This window comes from Balaenoptera musculus, chromosome 7 (genome assembly GCF_009873245.2).
Source record: "Balaenoptera musculus isolate JJ_BM4_2016_0621 chromosome 7, mBalMus1.pri.v3, whole genome shotgun sequence".
Classification (NCBI taxonomy): domain Eukaryota; kingdom Metazoa; phylum Chordata; class Mammalia; order Artiodactyla; family Balaenopteridae; genus Balaenoptera; species Balaenoptera musculus.
In genome coordinates, this window is record NC_045791.1 from 19,283,549 (window position 1) to 19,306,160 (window position 22,612).

The following is a 22,612-nucleotide window of genomic DNA, read 5'->3' on the forward strand; positions in this document are numbered from 1 at the left end:
TCCCTAACATGGGAAAGGAAATAGCCACCCAAGTCCAGGAAGCACAGAGAGTCCCATACAGGATAAACCCAAGGTGAAACACGCCGAGACACATAGTAACCAAGTTGGCAAAAATTAAAGACAAAGAAAAATTATTGAAAGCAGCAAGGGAAAAATGACAAATAACATACAAAGGAACTCCCATAAGGTTAACAGCTGATTTCTCAGCAGAAACTCTACAAGCCAGAAGGGAGTGGTATGATATACTTAAAGTGATGAAAGGGAAGAACCTACAACCAAGATTACTCTAGCTGGCAAGGATCTCATTCAGATTCGATGGAGAAATCAAGAGCTTTACAGACAAGCAAAAGTTAAGAGAATTCAGTACCACCAAACCAGCTCTACAACAAATGCTAAAGGAACTTCTCTAAGTGGGAAACACAAGAGAAGAAAAGGATCTACAAAAACAAACACAAAACAATTAAGAAAATGGTAACAGGAACATACATATCCATAATTACCTTAAACGTGAATGGATTAAATGCTCCAACCAAAAGACACAGACTTGCTGAATGGATACAAAAACAAGACCCATATTTATGCTGTATACAAGAGACCCACTTCAGACCTAGGGACACATACAGACTGAAAGTGAGGGGATGGAAAAAGATATTCCATGCAAATGGAAATCAAAAGAAAGCTGGAGTAGCAATGCTCATATCAGATAAAATAGACTTTAAAATAAAGAATGTTACAAGTGACAAGGAAGGACACTACGTAATGATCAAGGGATCAATCCAAGAATAAGATATAACAATTATAAACATATATGCACCCAACATAGGAGCACCTCAATACATAAGGCAACTGCTAACAGCTATAAAAGAGGAAATCGACAGTAACACAATAATAGTGGGGGACTTTAACACCTCACTTACACCAATGGACACATCATCCAAACAGAAAATTAATAAGGAAACACAAGCTTTAAATGACACAATAAACCAGATAGATTTCATTGATATTTATAGGACATTCCATCCCAAAACAGCAGATTACACTTTCTTCTGAAGTGTGCACAGAACATTCTCCAGGATAGATCACATCTTGGGTCACAAATCAAGCCTCAGTAAATTTAAGAAAACTGAAATGATATCAAGTATCTTTTCTGACCACAACGCTATGAGATTAGAAATCGATTACAGGGAAAAAACGTAAAAAACACAAGCACATGGAGGCTAAACAATACCTTGCTAAATAACCAAGAGATCACTGAAGAAATCAAAGAGGAAATCAGAAAATACCTAGAGACAAATGACAATGAAAACACGACGATCCAAAACCTATGGGATGCAGCAAAAGCAGTTCTAAGAGGGAAGTTTATAACTATAAAAGCCTACCTCAAGAAACAAGAAAAATCTCAAATAAACAATCTAACTTTACACCTAAAGGAACTAGAGAAAGAAGAACAAACAAAACCCAAAGTTAGTAGAAGGAAAGAAATCATAAAGATCAGAGTAGAAATAAATGAAATAGAAACAAAACAATAGCAAAGATCAATAAAACTAAAAGCTGGTACTTTGAGAAGATACACAAAATTGATAAACCATTATTAGCCAGACTCATCAAGAAAAAGAGGGAGAGGACTCAAATCAATAAAATTTGAAATGAAAAAGGAGACGTTACAAAAGACACCGCAGAAATACAAAGCATCCTAAGAGACTACTACAAGCAACTCTATGCCAATAAAATGGACAACCTGGAAGAAATGGACAAATTCTTAGAAAGGTATAACCTTCCAAGACTGAACCAGGAAGAAATAGAAAATATGAACAGACCAATCACAAGTAATGAAATTGAAACTGTGATTAAAAATCTTCCAAGAGGGCTTCCCTGATGGCACAGTGGTCAAGAGTCCACCTACCAATGCAGGGGACACGGGTTCGAGCCCTGGTCTGGGAAGATCCCACATGCCGCGGAGCAACTAAGCCCATGCTCCACAGCTACTGAACCTGCACTCTACAGTCCGCGAGCCACAACTACTGAACCCGTTCACCACAACTACTGAAGCCTGTGTGCCTAGAGCCTGTGCTCCGCAACAAAAGAAGCCACCACAATGAGAAGGCTGCGTGCACCTCAACGAAGAGTAGCCCCCACTCCCTGCAACTAGAGAAAGCTCACGCACAGCAACAAAGACCCGATGCAGCCAATAAATAAATAAATAAAATTAATTAATTAAAACAAAAATTTTTTAAACAAACAACAAAACAAAATCTTCCAACAAACAAAAGTCCAGGACCAGATGGCTTCACAGGTGAATTCTATCAAACATTTAGAGAAGAGCTAACACCCATCCTTCTCAAACTCTTCCAAAAAATTGCAGAGGAAGGAACACTCCTAAACTCATACTATGAGGCCACCATCACCCTGATACCAAAACCAGACAAAGATACTACAAAAAAAGAAAATTACAGACCAATATCACTGATGAATATAGATGTAAAAATCCTCAACAAAATACTAGCAAACAGAATCCAACAACACATTCAAAGGATCACTCACCATGATCAAGTGGGATTTATCCCAGGGATGCAAGGATTCTTCAGTACATGCAGATCAATCAATGTGATACACCATATTAACAAACTGAAGAATAAAAACCATATGATCATCTCAATAGATGCAGGGCTTCCCTGGTGGCGCAGTGGTTGAGAATCTGCCTGCCAATGCAGGGGACACGGGATCGAGCCCTGGTCTGGGAAGATCCCACATGCCGCAGAGCAACTAGGCCCGTGAGCCACAATTACTGACCCTGCGCGTCTGGAGTCTGTGCTCCGCAACAGGAGAGGCCGCGATAGTGAGAGGCCGCGATAGTGAGAGGCCCGCGCACCACGATGAAGAATGGCCCCCACTTGCCACAACTGGAGGAAGCCCTCGCACAGAAACGAAGACCCAACACAGCCATAAATAAATAAATAAATAAATAAATAAAAATTTAAAAAAAAATAGATGGAGAAGAAGTTTTTGACAAAATTCAACACCCATTTGTGATAAAAACTCTCCAGAAAGTGGGCATAGAGGGAACCTACTTCAACATAATAAAGGCCATATACAATAAACCCACAGCAAACATCATTCTCAATGGTGAAAAACTGAAAGCATTTCCTCTAAGATCAGGAAAAAGATAAGGATGTCCATTCTCACCACTATTTTTTTTTTTTTTCTCACCACTATTACTCAACATAGTTTTGGAAGTCCTAGCCATAGCAATCAGAGAAGAAAAAGAAATAAAAGGAATACAAATTGGAAAAAAAAAGTAAAACTGTCACTGTTTGCAGATGACATGATACTATACATAGAGAATTCTACAGATGCCACAAGAATACTACTAGAGCTAATCAATGAATTTGGTAAAGTTGCAGGATACAAAATTAATGCACAGAAATCTCTTGCATTCCCATACACTAATGATGAAAAATCTGAAAGAGAAATTAAGAAAACACTCCCATTTACCATTGCAACAAAAAGAATAAAATACCTAGGAACAAACCTACCTAGGGAGACAAAAGACCTGTATGCAGAAAACTATAAGACACTGATACCAACAGATGGAGAGATATACCATGTTCTTGGATTGGAAGAGTCAATATTGTGAAAATGACTATACTACCCAAAGCAATCTACACATTCAATGCAAGCCCTATCAAATTACCAATGCCATTTTTTACAGAACTAGAACAAAAAATCTTAAAATTTGTATGGAGACACAAAAGACCCCAAATAGCCAAAGCAGTCTTGGAGGGAAAAAAGGGAGCTGCAGGAATCAGACTCCCTGACTTCAGACTATACTACAAAGCTACAGTAATCAAGACAATATCGTACTGGCAGGAAAACAGAAACATAGATCAATGGAACAAGATAGAAAGCCCAGAGATAAACCCACGCACCTATGGTCAACTAATCTATGACAAAGGAGGCAAAGATATACAATGGAGAAAAGACAGTCTCTTCAATAAGTGGTGCTGGGAAAACTGGACAGCTACATGTAAAAGAATGAAATTAGAACACTCTGTAACACCACACACAAAAATAAACTCAAAATGGATTAGAGACCTAAATGTAAGGCCAGACACTATAAAACTCTTAGAGGAAAACATAGGCAGAACACTCTATGACATAAATCACAGCAAGATCCTTTTTGACCCACCTCCTAGAGAAATGAAAATAAAAACAAAAATAAACAAATGGGACCTAATGAAACTTCAAAGCTTTTGCAGAGCAAAGGAAACCATAAAGAAGACGAAAAGACAACCATCAGAATGGGAGAAAATATTTGCAAACAAATCAACAGACAAAGGATTAATCTCCAAAATATATAAACAGCTCATGAAGCTCAATATTAAAAAAACAACCCAATCCAAAAATGGGCAGAAGACCTAAATAGACATTGCTCCAAAGAAGACATTCAGATGGCCACGAAGCACATGAAAAGCTGCTCAACATCACTAATTATTAGAGAAATGCAAATCAAAACTACAATGAGGTATCACCTCACACCAGTTAGAATGGGCATCATCAGAAAATCTACAAACAACAAATGCTGCAGAGGGTGTGGAGAAAAGGGCACCCTCTTGCACTGTTGGTGGGAATGTAAATTGATACAGCCACTATGGAGAACAGTATGGAGGTTCCTTATTAAACTAAAAATAGAATTACCATGTGACCCAGCAATCCCACTACTGGGTTTATACCCAGAGAAAACCATAATTCAAAAAGACACATGCACCTCAATGTTCATTGCAGCACTATTTACAATAGCCAGGTCATGGAAGCAACCTAAATGCCCATCGACAGGCGAATGGATAAAGAAAATGTGGTACATATATACAATGGAATATTACTCAGCCATAAAAAGGAACAAAATTGAGTCACTTGTAGAGACGTGGATGGATCTAGAGGCTGTCATACAGAGTGAAGTAAGTCAGAAAGAGAAAAACAAATATCATACATTAACACATATATGTGGAACCTAGAAAAATGGTACAGATGAACCAGTTTGCAGGGCAGAAATTGAGACACAGATGTAGAGAACAAACGTATGGACACCAAGGGGGAAAGCGGCGGCGGGTGGGGGTGGTGGTGTGATGAATTGGGAGATTGGGATTGACATGTATACACTGATGTGTATTAAATGGATGACTAATAAGAACCTGCCATATAAAAAGATAAATAAAATTCAAAAATTCAAAAAAAAAGTATATTCAATCACTTAAGATTAACTTAATTGAAATAAATACCCACTTTATATTTTTTTAGCTTACAGACACCATTCTGAGGCTTCTTTACAATCAAAATTGAACAAAAGTGAATTGAAGTCTTCATTTCTGAATATAAAACACTACGCACTTTTATTAGGTACCTAATAAAAAATTTTAAGTTTATTTTTGAAAAGTCAATACCTGAACATGTTAGAAGAGTTCAAAAATATCAAATTCAATGTATGTCCCCCAGCGGGAACCAATTTTACCTGTTGTGTGTATATGTGTATTCTTGTAAAGAAAATCTATACAAATATGTTCCTATAAAAGGGTTTCATCTTCAAGGAATTCATGGAAAAGACTCTGACAAGTACAGGTTTCTGGTAACTGACTATACTGTTGAACTGAATGAATAAGAATTTTCAGAACTCTAATGCAAAACTGATGAACTCATAAAAGTGCTAACAAAAGATCAAGGTGAAAAACTAATTAATTACATGGGACTGAGTGAACTGATGAGGATGAGTATAATTTTTGTGACTTTCTGTTTGAATAAAAAAAAAATCCCACAAGGACTCAGAGGCAAAAAATATACAAATCAATTTTCACTGCAAAGTAAAGGAGCTGTTACAGTGGAGGATTACTGGACTGAATGTCAATATTATGACATAGTATGAGTGTGTTTCGTGTTTGGTAATTGTAAGCATTGTTGCTTTTGTTGTGGTCATCCATTTACAATGCTTGGTGTCAGTCTATTTATCTCTTGTAAAAATAAAATACTGTGTGTGTGTGTGTGTGTGTGTGTGTGAGAGAAAATAAACAAATTAAAAGAAAATCTATAATCATACAAGCACTTACATGTACATATTCCTTTGTTCACTTTACCCAAACAGTAGTATCTTCCTTTTTTTTCCTACTTAATACCTTGGTTGTCCTTCCACATAAAAGCTGCTTTCTTTTTTTTTTTTTTTTACAGGTATCCTTTTTAATATTTATTTATTTTTAAAATAAATTTATTTATCTATTTTTGGCTGCGTTGGCTCTTTATTGCTGCGCATGGGCTTCCTCTAGTTGCAGGGAGCAGGAGCCACTCCTCGTTGCGGTGCACAGGCTTCCCATTGTGGTGGCTTCCCTTGTTGCAGAGCATGGGCTCTAGGCACGCGGGCCTCAGCAGTTGTGGCACACGGGCTCAGCAGCTGTGGCGCACGGGCCTAGCTGCTCCGCGGCATGTGGGATCCTCCCGGACCAGGGCTTGAACCCGTGTCCCCTGCACTGGCAGGCGATTCTTAACCACTGCACCACCAGGGAAGTCCCTGACTTCTTTTTATACCAGTCTATTTTAACTTGATAACTTAAGTTTGGATGCATTATAGAACTCTGTATTTTTATTCCCTCTCCGCCAATGTTTTATGTTTTTGATGTCACAATTTACATCTTTTTATCTTGTGTATCTCTTAGCAAAGTATTGTAGTTATAGCTTTTTTTTTACTACTTATGTCTTTTTATCTCATACAAGTTTTGTAAGTGATTAACCTACCACGCTTACAACTTTAAATTATTCTGATTTTTACTGCATATTTACCTTTCCTAGTAAGATTTATACTTTCATATGTTCTCCTGCAACTAATTAGCACCCTCTTGTTTCAGCTTAAATAAGTCCTTTTAACATTTCTTGTAAGGCCAGTCTAGTGGTGATGAACTCTGTTAGCTTTTGCTTGTCTGGAAAACTCTTTCTCTCTCCTTCAACTCTGAAGCATAGCTTTTTTTGGTAGAGTATTCTTGGTTGGTAGCTTTTCTTCTTTCAGCACTTTGATGCCTTCTTCATTTTAAGAGCTGACTAGTGTTTTATTGCATAGACGTATCAAATCATCCAATCCTCAATTCACGGACAGTCATACTTCCAAGCTTTTGCAATTATAAACTACTACTAAGAATACCCATATGATATATGATGTCGAACATCTTCTCATATGTCTATTTACCACCTGTATATCTTCTTTGTGAAGTATCTGTTCAGATCCTTTGCCTATTTTTAAATTGGGTTCTTTGTTTTCTTATTGAGTTTTACGAGTTCTTTGCATATTTGGGATACAAGTCCTTTATTAGATATGTGTTTTGCAAAGACTTTCTCCTTGTATTTTCACTATTAACAGTGCCTTTCACAGAGCAGAGGTCTTTAATTTTAATGAAGTCCAACTTAATTTTTTCTTTCATGGATCATCTTTTGGTGTTGTATCTAAAAACTCATTGCCTATGACAATAAAATGGACAACCTGGAAGAAATGGACAAATCCTTAGAAAGGTACAGTCTTCAAAGACTGAACCAGAAATAGAAAATATGAACAGACCAATCACAAGCACTGAAATTGAAACTCTGATTAAAAATCTTCCAACAAACAAAAGTCCAGGACCAGACTGCTTCACAGGCAAATTTTATCAAACATTTAGAGAAGAGTTAACACCTCTCCTTCTCAAACCACTGCAAAAAATTGCAGACAAAAGAACACTCCCAAGCTCATTCTACGAGTCCATCATCTCCCTGATACCAAAACCAGACAAAGATATCACAAAAAAAGAAAATTACAGGCCAGTATCACTGATGAACACAGACGCAAAAATCCTCAACAAAATACTAGCAAACAGAATCCAACAACACATTAAAAGGATTATACACCATGATCAAGTGGGATTTATCCCAGGGATGCAAGGATTCTTCAATACACACAAGTCAATCAATGTGATACACTATATTAACAAACTGAAGAATAAAAACCATATGATCATCTCAATAGATGCAGAACACGCTTCTGACAAAATTCAACACCTACTTATGATAAAAACTCTCCAGAAAGTGGGCATAGAGGGAACCTACCTCAACATAATAAAGGCCATATATGATAAGCCCACAGTAAACATCATTCTCAGTGGTGAAACACTGAAAGCATTTCCTCTAAGATCAGGAACAAGACAAGGATGTCCACTCTCACCACTTTATTCAACATAATTTTGGAAGTCCTAGCCATGGCAGAGAAGAATAATAAATAAAAGGAATCCAAATTGGAAAAGAAGTAAAACTGTCACTGTTTGCAGATGACATGATACTATACATAGAAAATCCTAAAGATGCTCCCAGAAAACTACTAGAGCTAATCAATGAATTTGGTAGAGTTGCAGGATACAAAATTAATACACAGAAATCTCTTGCATTCCTATACACTAACAACAAAAGATCAAAAAGAGAAACTAAGGAAACAATCTCATTTACCATCACGTCAAAAAGAATAAAATACCTAGGAATAAACCTACCTAAGGAGGCAAAAGACCTGTACTCAAAAAAACTGTAAGATACTGATGAAAGGAACCAAAGATGACACAAACAGATGGAGATATACTATGTTCTTGGATTAGAAGAATCGATACTGTGAAAATGACTCTATTACCCAAAGCAATCTACAGATTCAGTGCAATCCCTAGCAAATTACCAACAGCATTTTTCAAAGAATGAGAACAAAAAATGTTACAATTTGTATGGAAACACAAAAGACCCCAAATAGCCAAAGCAATTTTGAGAAAGAAAAATGGAGTTTGAGGAATCAGGCTCCCTGACTTCAGACTACCTACAAAGCTACAGCCATCAAAAAAGCATGGTAGGGACTTCCCTGGCAGTCCAGTGGTTAAGACTTTGCCTTCCAATGAAGGGGGTGCAGGTTTGATCCCTGGTCAGGGAGCTAAGATCCCACATGCCTTGGGGCCAAAAAACCGAAACATAAAACAGAAGCAACACTGTAACACATTCAATAAAGACTTTAAAAATGGTACACATTAAAAAAAAATAAAAATTTTTTTATAATTTAAAAAAAAAGAAGAAAAAAGAATGGTCCACATTAAAAAAAAAACCTTGGGAAAAAAAAAGCAGCATGGTACTGGCACAAAAACAGAAATATAGATCAATGGAACAGGATAGAAAGCTCAGAGATAAACCCATGCACCCAGGGTCACCTAATCTATGACAAAGGAGGCAAGAATATACAATGGAGAAAAGACAGTCTCTTCAGTAAGTGGTGCTGGGAAAACTGGACAGCTATATGTAAAAGAATGAAACTAGAACACTCCCTAACACCATACACAAAAATAAACTCAAAGTGGATTAAAGACCTAAATGTAAGGCTTGACACTATAAAACTCTTAGAAGAAAACATAGGCAGAACACAAATCGCAGCAAGATCTTTTCTGATCCACCTCCTAGAGTAATACAAATAGAAACAAAAATAAACAAATGGGATCAAGTAAACTGAAAAGCTTTTGCACAGCAACGGAAACCATAAACAATACAAAAAGACAACCTCAGTATGGGAGAAAATATTTGCAAACAAAGCAACCAACAAGGGATTAATCTCCAAAATATGCAAACAGCTCATACAGCTCAATATCAGAAAAACAAACAACCCAATCAAAAAATGGGTGGAAGATCTAAATAGACATTTCTCCAAAGAAGACATACAGATGGCCAAAAAAGCACATGAAAAGATGCTCAACATCACTAATTATTAGAGAAATGCAAATCTAAACTATAATGAGGTATCACCTATCACCAGTGATGGCCATCATCAAAAAATCTACAAACAATAAATGCTGGAGAGGGTGTGGAGAAAAGGGAACCCTCCTACACTGTTGGTGGGAAGGTAGACTGGTACAGCCACTATGGAGAACAGTATGGAGGTTCCTTAAAAAACTAAAAATAGAGCTACTGGGGACTTCCCTGGTGGTCCAGTGGTTAAGAATCTGCCTTCCAATGCAAGGGACACGGGTTCAATCCCTGGTCGGGGAACTAAGATCCCACACGCATGGGGCAACTAAGCCCGCGCACTGCAACTAGTGAGCCTGTGTGCTCTAGAGCCTATGTGCCACAATTAGAGAGCCCACGTGCTGCAACTACTGAGCCTGCACACTCTGGAGCCCGCCACAACTAGAGTGAAGCCTGCACACTGCAACAAAGAGCCCGCGCCGCAACGAAGAATTCTGCATGCTGCAACGAAGATCCTGTGTGCCGCAAACAAGAACTGCCACAGCCAAATAAATAAATGAATATTTAAAAAAAATAAAAAGAGAGCTACTATATGACCAGCAATCCCACTCCTAGGCATATACCTGGAGAAAACCATAATTTGAAAAGATACATGCACCCCAATGTTCATTGCAGCACTATTTACAGTAGCCAGGACATGGAAGCAAGCTAATGTCCATCAACAGAAGAATGGATAAAGAAGATGTGGTACATATATAACAATGGAATATTACTCAGCAATATAAAAGAACAAAATAATGCCATTTGCTGCAACATGGATGGACCTAGAGATTGTCATACTGAGTGAATTTAAGTCAGACACAGAAAGACAAATATCATACGATATCGCTTATATGTGGAATCTAAGAAAAGGGTACAAGTGACCTTACTTACATAACAGAAGTAGAGTCACAGATGTGGAAAACAAACTTAGGGTTGCCTGGGGACAAGTGGGGTGGGGGAGGGATGAGTTGGGATTGACATATGCACACTACTATATATAGAATAGATGACTAGAGGGGACCTGCTGTACAGCACAAGGAACTCTGCTCAATTCTGTAACGGCCTATATGGGAAAAGAATCTAAAAAAAGAGTGGATATATGTATGACTGACTCAGTTTGCTATACACCTGAAGCTAACACAGCACCGTGAATCAACTATACTCCAATAAAAATTAAAAAAAAAAAATCTCACTGCCAAACACAAGGTCACCTCCATTTTCTCCTATGTTATCTTCCAGAGGTTTTAAAGTTCTGCATTTTACATTTAGGGATATGATCTACTTAGAGTTAATTTTTGTGAAAGTTGTGAGATCTGTGTCTCGATTCTTTTTTTTCCATACACATGTCCAGTTGTTCCAGCACTATTTGTTGAAAAGACTATCTTTTCTCAATTGAATTACCTTTGCTCCTTTGTCAAAGATCAGTTGACCATGTTTGTGTGGATCTATTCCCAGGCTCCCTATTCTGTTCCACTGATGTATGTGTCTATTCTTTTGCCAGCAAACGCTGTCTTTGGTACTGTAGCTTTGAGGTCAGGTGAAGTCAGTTCAGCTTCTCTGGTATTGTGTTGGCTATTTTGGGTCTTTTACCTTTCCATGTAAACTTTAGAATCGATTTGCACATATCTACAAAATAACTTTCTAAATTTTTTTATTGGGATTGCATTTGAATCTACAGATCAAGTTGGGAAGAACTGACATCTAATGATATTAAACCTTCGAATCCATGAACCCAGAATATCCTTCCACTTATATCTACTTTGAGTTCCTTAATCAGAGTTCTGTTGTTTTCTGTATACAGATCCTGTACATATTTTAGATTCATTCCTAAGTATTACTTTTTGTAAATGGTATTATGTTTTTAACTGCAAATTTCAATTATACGTTGCTAGTATACAGGAAAGCAATTGACTCTTGTATATTATAATCCTGCTATAGCCACTTACTAGTTCCAGTTTTTTTAGTACTCTGAGATTTTCTACATGAACAATTGTGTTATCCGTGAACAAAGTCAGTTTTATTTCTTTCTTCCCAATCTGCTTAGCTTTGACTTCCTTTTCTTACAGGACTTATAATACAACGTTGAAAAGAGCAGTGACGGGGACATCCATGCCTTAGCAGGAAAGCTTCTAGTTTCTCACCATTAAGTATGATGCTAGCTGTCAAGTTTTTATAAACGTTCTTCATCAAGTTGAAGAAGTTCTCCTCTATTCCTAGTTTGTTAGAGCTTTTATCATGAATGAGCGTTGGAGGTAGACACTTCTTAAATGTTGGTTTAAGTCCATCTATCCTGGAACTTTTAAGCAGCCTAAGATGTGAGGCAAGGTAGGTAAGAAGCTAGACAACCGTTCATGATAGCTGCCTACCAAATCAACAGCTCAACACTGCGGCCTGACGGGGGCAGGCAGAGCCAAGGTATATTAGTACCTTGAGCATGGGAGCCCCGAAACAATGACAAAAGCCTGGAGATATAATCAAGAACTCAATGAAAAGTAGTATTAATTGCTTTCGAAGTATGACTTCCTGCACGTATACACTACTATGCAGAAAACAGATAACTAATAAGAACCTACTGTAGAGCACAGGGAACTCTTCTCAATGCTCTGTGGTGACCTAAATGGGAAGGAAATCCAAAAAAAAGGCGATATATGTATACTTATAGCTGATTCACTTTGCTGTACAGCAGAAACTAACACAACATTGTAAAGCAACTATACTCCAATAAAAATTAATTTAAAAAGGAATCCTGGCTAATGGCTTATCAATTTTGTTTATCTTCTCAAAGAACCAACTTTTAGTTTTATTGATCTTTGCTATTGTTTTCTTTGTTTCTATTTCATTTATTTCTGCTCTGATCTTTATGATTTCTTTCCTTCTGCTAACTTTGGGTTTTGTTTGTTCTTCTTTCTCTAGTTTCTTTAGGTGTAAGGTTAGATTGTTTACTTGAGATTTTTCTTGTTTCTTTAGGTAGGCTTGTATAGCTATAAACTTCCCTCTTAGAACCGCACTTGCACTGTTGGTGGGAATGTAAATTGATACAGCCACTATGGAGAACAGTATGGAGGTTCCTTAAAAAACTAAAAATAGAATTACCATATGACCCAGCAATCCCACTACTGGGCATATACCCAGAGAAAACCGTAATTCAAAAAGACACATGCACCCGAATGTTCATTGCAGCACTATTTACAATAGCCAGGTCATGGAAGCAACCTAAATGCCCATCAACAGACGAATGGATAAAGAAGTTGTGGTACATATATACAATGGAATATTACTCAGCCATAAAAAGGAACGAAATTGAGTCATTTGTTGAGACATGGATGGATCTAGAGACTGTCATACAGAGTGAAGTAAGTCAGAAAGAGAAAAACAAATATCGTATATTAATGCATGTATGCGGAACCTAGAAAAATGGTACAGATGAGCCAGTTTGCAGGGCAGAAGTTGAGACACAAATGTAGAGAATGGTCATATGGACACCAAGGGGGGAAAACTGCGGTGAGGTGGGGATGGTGGTGTGCTGGATTGGGCAATTGGGATTGACATGTATACACTGATGTGTATGAAACTGATGCCTAATAAGAACCTGCAGTATAAAAAAACAAACAAAACAACTAATACTAAACTTTCATTGGGTTATTTGTATGGAAATATGTTAATATAAATGTTTCAGGCATTACATGAAATTTCTAAAAATCTTGTATTTGTATGGAAATATGTATGGAAATATGTTAATATAAATGTTTCAGACATTACATGAAATTTCTAAAAATCTTATATTTGTATTTGTATGGAAATATGTATGGAAATATGTTAATATAAATGTTTCAGACATTACATGAAAAAAAAAAAAAAAAAAAAAAGGAATCCTGATATAACAATGCAAAAAAAAAAAGTATGTTTTCCTGTACGTTGTATCTTTGGCAAATAGCTAAAATTTAAAACTTAGCAACTTTATTCACACACATTAGGCGCTCCTGGCTCAGAGCCAGAGACCCACCGACTCCCAGTCTGCAAAATTTCTTGCAGGGACAGGATAAAGAGTTAATCAATAGATATGTGCGGTGTTACCATATTAAACACTGATAACTTTTTAACTCAGTTCCTTTTACACTATCTGCTTCTCTTTAACCTTCTCTTTCAAATCACAGAGTGATTTGAAAACACACTACAGATAGGGACTCCAAACCTAGTTTAGAAATTCAGCTCCTCTGGTTGCTAATCAAATAACCTTTGGCAAGCAATTAAAAAAGTAAACCCACGGCCTGCGTGGTCGTAGGATTCAAACAAGATAATGTAGGAAAAAAGAACTGAAGTGCGGCACAAACGTAGGCGGGGTGGGAGGGGAGGCGGGGTGGGGAGGGGAGGCGGGGGGGGAGGGGAGGCGGGGTGGGGAGGGGGGGCGGGGGGGGGGGGGAGGCGGGGGGGGGGGGGGGGCGGGGGGGGGGGGGGGGGGGGGGGGGGGCGGGGGGGGGAGGGGAGGCGGCGGGGGAAACATTTCTTATGCACCCTTTCCCAGGTGGGTCCTTCCCAGAGCCGCCCGTTGGGCGGAAGCTGTCCGTCGGGGACTTGGGAGTCGGGAGCCTACGAGACTGCGCAAACCGACGCTAGAGGAAAATGGAGGATGTGGCGTGCGACTGCGACAGAAGAAGGTTCTTCTCTTTTTTAAAGCGCCGCCAGACTCCCGGCCCAAGAACCAGCCGGGATTTCAGAGCACACGCCCAGGCCCCACGGCGCAGCCGCCCACCCGCTCACTCGCCCGCCCGCGTCTCTCGCCACCCGACCCGAAACCAGTCTCTTCTCGCCTCTCCTCCCCGCCCTTCTCCCAGCCAATCCTAGACCCGGCATGCACCGCGCCGACCTTTCCCTTCCAGCCTACCCCCACCTTTGGGCGCCTCCAAATGACAAGCGGCGCGGAGCATTGTGGTCCCGTGCGCGAGAGCGAGGCCCGGGGCAGGAAAAAGAAAGCAAAAGACTAGGGCGAGCCGGTAGGGCGGCCCCCGCGCACGCGCACGGGCGGCGGCGGTGGTGAAAAAGGGCGGTGCGTGGTCTACGGCGAGCGGAGTGGGGCGGGGTCGCGCGGCCTTGGCTGGGAGTCCGCGAGCTGGGAGGGGCGGGGGGTGGGTGAGGGAGCGGGCGGAGGAGGAAGTGTCATGGCGTCGGGCCGTGGAGCTTCTTCTCGCTGGTTCTTTACTCGGGAACAGCTGGAGAACACGCCGAGCCGCCGCTGCGGAGTGGAGGCGGATAAAGAGCTCTCGTACCGCCAGCAGGCGGCCAACCTCATCCAGGACATGGGACAGCGTCTCAATGTGTATCCTTTCCTATTTTTGGCCCTCCGCCGCTCACGCCCTGTCCTCCTCACTGCTCGCCCGGTCGCCGGGCCTGGTGCCCCGCGAACATGGCGCCGCCACCTCGGTCTTAACTGGGCCTGGGCCGCGCCGTAAGGGAAGACAGGTTCGGATTCTGGAGGCTCCGAGCGGCCGGCGGCGGAGGAGGGGAGGAGGAAGGGAGTCCGGTGAATGCGGGCCGGGAGGCTGCGTTGTGTAATCTATTTGGGGCCGCGCGTGGTGACGGCGGGGGATGGGAGTGCCGCCCGAGCGAGAGGGAAATCTTAGGGATTATCGCAGAAAAGAGGCGGCTGCTTCTACTTCTAGTCCGAGAAGGGGTTGAGAGCTAGGAGGGAGATGCTGAAAGGCGTAAGTGTTCTCTGCAGCCTTTCCCCGCTCTCCTCGCCGGTTTGATGGCTATTCTCTTGTACCTTGGGAGCGCACGGGACGTCTTTATGTTCTTGGCATGGTTTTGCATGGGTGCGCGCGCGCGTTTCAACTGTTTGATTTTGGGTTTAGTCGTAGCCATTGATAAATCCTTCCTGGGCTCGCTTAATAGCAGTATTGGAGTGGAATGCTCGGCGTTTGTTATTATTCCTGCTATTTATTCGGTGTGGAGCCTTTTCGATCCGCCAGCCCCCACGCCACCATCCTGTGGGTATTTAGTTCCTTATTATTACAGTTTGGGGATTGGTTTTGAGTGAACGGGGGCCTTGGAAAAGAACGGTAGATCGGGAATTTTCCTTCAGAATTGTTTTGGAAAAGAGATCTTGTTTTTCTCCGATATTTCCTAAACGTTACGTTCCAGCTCTCAGCTTACAATAAACACTGCGATTGTTTATATGCACAGGTTTTACATGCACCATTCTTTCACCAAATTCAATAGAAATGTAAGTACTGTTTTAGTATCTGTTTTTGAAACAACCAAATTTTAAGATATAATCGATATGCAGAAAAAAAGTTGGTCGTGGATTTTACTATTGTATTTAATGTTCTAAGTTAACAGTGAAGGTGAATCGCGTGATAAACATTTTGCTTCAAATGCGGGGTTTCTGGTTGGTTGGTTTGTTTTTTAATTTGTGTTGACAAGCTGCCAGGCGCTGTGTCAGGCTCTGCCAGGTCTTTTCAGCTAAGAGATAAATCAGAAGCATTTCTTTTCTCAAAGAGTATTTATTACATTGGTATTCATTTAAATTTTATACTCAACGTTTGAACAATTTATATGTACAATGTAATTGTAGAAAATCCAGTCATTCTGTTGTACGTCTTAATTGTATTGGACTCATATTGCTTCAAATACTGCGAATTGGGCTTAGTTTAATTGTAACATTGTTTTCAAATGACCCTGTGAAAGAGTTAAATGTTTAGCAGAAATATTTCATTTGCTAACACAATTTAAGTTGTAAAACGTTCTTGTTTATCACATTTTAGCATTAGTTGTCTACTTAAATTTTTGGTGGTTTGAATGGTGTCTTGCTTCAGAAATACTACGTCAGAGGTGTGTCTGTGTATGTACAATTAGTTTGAAGTCAATGTTACCTTCCAATACTAAAGTACTGATTTGGAACATATTCTGTAAATTTTGACAAACTGAGTAGTGGCGTTTAGTTGAAATTTTCATTTTAAGTTATGAAAACGGCACTTCGGTGTCTGTTCTTTTCAGAGAAACACGAATACTGTGTTGTACCTGTTAACAAGGAAAATTGCATATTGTTTAGAAATATTTAGCTCTACCTTATTTCTCACCATATTTTTTGCTCACAGCTATTTATAGAATGCTATTCTGAAAGGAGTGTGGAAAAGTTGACCCTGGAAGACTTTATGCAATTTGTGGATTGTCATTAGGACCTTTTAAGAAAACAGTCTTTGAAAAGGTCCTTTTTTTTAGTTGGAAGGAAGAACTTTGTAGTTTAGATTGATTCCTATTTTAATCTCTTCTGATCATAAATCTGATTTGGTTTATCAGATTGGCACATAGGTTTCTATTAAACAGTATACATTTTGGTCTCTTGCAGTCTCCATTGCTTCTACTCTTCATCTTTTAAATCTGCTTGATTCTTGCTCTGTTTATATTTTCCCAGTTATTTCTTGTACACAGAACTTAGGTCAGTGATAGTGTTATGGAAGAGAGAGGAAGCCTTTTTGGTACAACATTTAGATTGAGAGAAATACATTTTTATTTAAATTGTCTCCTAAGGCAGTAGTGAACTGATGAATAGTAATGTAAGTGTGGCTTCCCTTAAGTAGCCCTGGAATATGCTGGTAGGAATCACAAATCAAAATAGTTCTAGAAATTCTTGATGTGGCTACAGATGTCCCATTTGCTTACTTTTCTACTTCAGTAATGATTTCACCACAAGACTACACTTCTCTTTTTGAACCCTCCGTCTTTCATAATTTGTCTCTATGGCCTGGTTGGTGCGCTTTAAAGCAAAACCTTACTTAACAGCCAAAATTCACAGCTGTAACTTTAAGTTGACTGGTGAAGCCCAGGTCACTTGCATTCTAACTCTTATTATTTTACTTAAATGCCATCGTTTAATAAGAAAGCCAGAGTATTCATTTTTATTACCCTACTTTCTGTCTTGTGTGTATAAAGGCAAACTTCAGTGTTTTACATTGAGTAATTATTAGGAGAATAATTGAAATCTGATGCTAATTTCTGTTTTGAGAAGTAAATTGCACCCTTCATATCTAACCATTGTCTTTTTTACCTTTGCTGTTTTATCAAAAGTGGTTTTAATATTTATTTGTGTTGGTACACTTGCATCAATTGCACAGCCTCACTCTTTTATCTTTTTTTTTTTTCCTATTCTTTTAGGGTGAAGGGGGTGGTCTCAAATTGAATGTGAGTCACTTTCAAATTCATACTCCCCGACATCACTGGGAAAATTTTTCTTACAAGGTTATAATGGAATGTCATGGTAGACTTTAAAAAAGCATGAGTCTCCACCACTAAGTAAATTGAACACCATTCGGTAAATTAAACCATAGCAAGCTTCAATTTAAAGATGCTAGTAACAACATATATTTAGTTTTATAATAAATATGCATTCATTATGTTAAAAGATTTAAAAATATTTATGTGGCTTTATTTTATTTTTTCACATTAACAAATTTAAAAGTAAAAAATCCCCTAAAGGTCAAGTTGGTCTTGTGTTAAAAGTTAGTGTCAACAGAGCTGTCTTTTATCATTGTTACTTTCTCTTTTTAGAAGGTTGGATGGCTACCAGCAGAAAATGACTTTTATATGTATGCTAATTAGATAAATCTATCCTTTGCTCCCTGGATGCAGTGAGGTTTATGTAATTGAGATTAGTAATTGAAGAATGGCCTTGCTGGATCAAGCTCAAGCTTAATCTAATGAAGTATATAAAAAAGCCCTGGAACCAGCAGTGCCTCCACAAAGTATGTACTGGGGGAGAGCATCCTCCCCAGTGTCAGTCGTAGAATAGATATTGACCCAGCTTTTCCTAGAAACTCTGTTCATTAGTTTGGTTAGTCAAGTTTATGATGCATTTGTTTCTTATATTAATTCCAAGTCTTTTGAGTTCTCTAAGATGAGGTTGTAAAGAACACACTCTTAGTATTTTTGTTGGTCATGGTCTAGTCTCATATCTCGCTCCAATTCATGTGATCATTTTAATCTTCTCTTTCTTTAGTTCTGTTGCCTCTTTTTTGAGCTGCAGCAATTGAAACATTATAATATGCCAAATTTAAATGTAGTTGTGTTTAAGGTCTCAAGAGTACACAGTAAGTTAAGGGCAGTATTCAGAACTAATGGTTTTTGACTATGATGACATCTAAGAATGCACCATCTGTGTCATATCTGAGTTTCACTTAGTACATCTAAGATTAGTCAGCTGATACGCATAAAGGAACTTGTATTTGCTTGTGCTAAAATTTGATTATCACTTTTTGCTTGCAGTCTTAATCTTTCTCAGTTGACTTGGTTCTTGACTAGTAGATACCATTTGAAAATTTAAAGATTTTCTTTTTGCATTCCTTTCTTCCCCTGTAAAGACTTAAATGATTTAAAGGAAAGCCATTCCTTTCTCTCTCTAGAAGAGTGCCCACAATCCCTGTTCTTTGTCCGATAATAAAGCATTCTCCCATTCTAATTTTTATTAATAGTCTTTGCATAGAAATTTATTCAAGATTTTTTAATGGTAGATTTCATCCAGTTAACACTAACTGTTGCTTATTTATACTCAAATTGCTCATAAAATTGTCATAAACAATTGCCACTTGTGAAAGAATAACATTTTGGGCAATTTGGTTAGTTAAGGATTTTGTTTAAATTTGTATTGTGAAAGCCCTAAATTTCTCTCAAACATAGGAATCTAGATAAAGTTAAATGTAACACCCCCCCCCCCCCCCGCCCCAAAAGGACAGGGAGGTTTTGTTTCCTTTCTTTTTGGCTATACTCACCAGTACCTCACATAAAGTTGATATTTGGCAATAGTTCGTCAATAGAATGTATCAAATCTTGTTGCTCATGGGTCTGTTGAGTGAATTCTTCTACATTTTCCTCTATATTCATCCTCCCCACATAGACACATTTTAAATGTTTTATTATTGAAAACTAACAGACACATGGTAAATGAAAACAGTAGAAAAAGGGATATGATAAACCTCCCTCCCATCCAGGTGCCTAAGCCCCCTGCCCTACAGCATTTGCTGTGCACAGTTTCTGTGTGCCCTTTCAGAAATAGTTTTTGCTTGTGCAGGCATATATGTGTGTATTTTTTCCAGCACAGAAAAGGGTTTTTGTTTGTTTTTTTCACAGTTCTTAGATCCAGCACACAACAGCAATATTGAGAACATACAGAATTGGACTGGTCCTGGTTGGGGTTAGATGTGGCTGTTTCTGGAGAAGTAATTTTTAATATGGCACCAGAAAAGGATAGTATAGATTGACCCAGTGGATCTCAACCAGAGGCAGCTTTGCCAACCAAGGGACATTTAACAATGTTTAGAGACATTTTTGGTGTCCCAGATGGGAAAGGGGTACTACTGGCATCTGGTGGATAGAAGCTGGGGATGCTGCTAAACATCCTACGATGCATAGCATGTTCCTGCAAAACAAAAAGTTACCAGGTGCAAAATGTCAGTAGGGCTGAGGTTGAAGAAACCATGGGTTAACCTAAAGAGTTAAGAAGTGAGACTAAAAGCGATGTTATCGTCACTAGATTAATTTTGAGTGTTTGGTGAATTTTATCTGTTCTAGTAAGAAATAGACTATTCATCTGTAATTCTTCAAGGACCATAAGGACAAAGATCACATTTGCAATCTTTTTCTAATTGGGGGCTTTAGGGAAACGTTTCGATATTTCTAAAATTTAAAGTTTAAATTTAGCTTGTTAATGTTGCTTTTCTGTTAAGTACTAATGTGTTTTTTAGCCTCTTATTTGAGCTTGTTACGAATCTTATCATATTAGAAGATATTTTAGTAGTTTGGCTTCTAATTTTGTTTATGGTGGGTTTTGACATAAATTTTTTTGTTACTCAAATCTACCAGCCTTTAATTTTGCTTTATTTCATTACCTTTATGTTTATCTGGAGATAAATGTCTACCTATATTTATTTACTGATTTCATGGGAAGAGATTCTTGGGTTTTGGCGTTTGTTTTTCCTTGTTAGGTTTATTTTGGTATGTGGTTCCTAAACATTTACTTAAGGTTGATATTCTCTTCCTTACCCCAGATAAGGAAGAAAAGAATCATAAAGGTTAAACACTTTGTCTGAAGTCACACAGCAGCAGAGTGACGAAAGCTAAAAATCGCACCCAGATCTAGACTCCGTTGTTCATGCAGTTATCACTATTTCTGCCTCAAGTATCTGTTATTAGGAATCTTTTCATAGCCCTGAAAATTTTCACTAAAAGCAGTTGATGTGTAAAGCTTTTGTGATGTGCCAGTTGTGATTCACCAACGCTCGGCATGAGAATTATCAGGATGCTCCTCTAAAATATGCTTTAGTGGGCTGTACCTTAGATCTATGTAATCAGAATATTTGTGGTGGGACCTGGGATCCTCTACCTTAACAAGCTTCCCAGGTGATACTGATGCCTGCTAAAGTTGAAGACTGTTCGTTTAAATTTTGATGTTTCCCCTGTGTCTCATAATCTGTTATACAGTCAGCCCTCCATGTCTGTGGGTTCTGCATCTGTGGATTCAACCAACTGCAGATCAAAAATATTTGGGAAAAAATTCATTTACAAAAAGCAAAACTTTTATTTACCCCACACCAGCAACTATTTACATAGCATTTGCATTGTATTAGGTATTATAAGTGATCTAGAGATGACTTAAAGTGTAAGGAAGGATGTGCATAGGATATATGCTATTACTACGTCATTTTATATAAGAGACTTGAGTATCCATGGATTTCGGTCAATGTGGAGGGGTCCTAGAACCAATCCCCCGCCTGTGGCTACTGAGGGATGACTGTACAATGGCCGTTTTATAGAAGTTAAATCAGCATGTTTCATTCCTTTACCTGCTAAAGTAAAATGTCTTTGAAATCTGAGTGGTTGTTTATATTATAGCGCACTTATGCTTCTGCTTTTTAATTTAATAAAGCAATTAGTCGAAGAATAATCTTATGTTCAAAATCCATTAATGCTACTAGGAAATACTGTAGGGCTGTCCAGTAGAACTTTTTGCGATAATGGATGTATTCTGTATCTTTTATGTTCAAAATGATATGTACTGACCAAACACATTTCCTGGATTGTAAATTTGAGATTATTAGATGATTTCTAAATTCCTTTTCAACTATAAATTGTGTGGATGAAAATTTATTAAGATCCCACTCTGTAGGGCTTCCCTGGTGGCACAGTGGTTAAGAATCTGCCTGCCAATGCAGGGGACACGGGTTCGAGCCCTGGTCCGGGAAGATACCACGTGCTGGAGAGCAACTAAGCCCGTGCGCCATAACTACTGAGCCTGCACTCTATAGCCCGTGAGTCACAACTGCTGAGCCCGCATGCCACAACAACTAGAGCCCATGCTCTGCAACAAGAGAAGCCACTGCAATGAGAAGCCCACACACTGCAACGAAGAGTAGCCCCCGCTCGCTGCAACTAGAGAAAGTCCGTGCGCAGCAACAAAGACCCAACGCAGCCAAAAATAAAGAAAATAAATTATTAAAAAAAAAAAATCCCACTATGTAATAGGCATTTTACTATGGCAGCTGAAGTATTCTCCTCCTGAGGAAACAGATGCAATTACTAAGTTACTTGTCCAGAAAGTAGCCGTTATGTGATTGGCATTTGAACCTAGATCCCTAGCCTGATTGCATGCTGCAGTTCTCACTTGTGTCTAATATGTTTAAGAAATGTTGCTAATGTGTTTCAGAAATAGGGCACACTAAGTATTGATGCCAGTGATTTCTAAGGAGGAGATGAGTATACAAGTGAATAATGAAAATACTCTCAGATTTTGATTTGCTTTTCTCATTGGACGAAATCCAGT

General features: G+C 38.8%; 2 protein-coding genes across 9 annotated transcripts in view; both read left to right on the plus strand.

Moving 5' to 3' along the window:
• The window catches only part of ACMSD (aminocarboxymuconate semialdehyde decarboxylase), an 81,528-nt gene extending 69,105 nt beyond the window's left edge, over positions 1-12,423 (plus strand). Inside the window, exon 10 of the mRNA XM_036857040.1 lies at positions 11,871-12,423. Coding sequence (XP_036712935.1) covers positions 11,871-11,879 — 9 coding nt within the window. The 3' untranslated portion in view covers positions 11,880-12,423. The remainder of the gene's footprint in view (positions 1-11,870) is intronic.
• A 2,500-nt stretch (positions 12,424-14,923) lies between these two features.
• CCNT2 (cyclin T2) overlaps positions 14,924-22,612 on the plus strand; it is a 48,094-nt gene continuing 40,405 nt past the window's right edge. For 2 of the 8 annotated variants that reach the window (XM_036857020.1, XM_036857022.1), the window contains exons 1-3: positions 14,928-15,118; positions 15,943-16,024; positions 17,956-17,982. In XM_036857020.1, coding sequence (XP_036712915.1) covers positions 14,961-15,118; positions 15,943-16,024; positions 17,956-17,982 — 267 coding nt within the window. In that variant the 5' untranslated portion in view covers positions 14,928-14,960. Of the gene's footprint in view, positions 15,119-15,942; positions 16,025-17,955; positions 17,983-22,612 lie in introns of those variants that run through there. The other 6 variants (XM_036857021.1, XR_005020542.1, XM_036857023.1 and 3 more) reach the window with 6 other exon arrangements.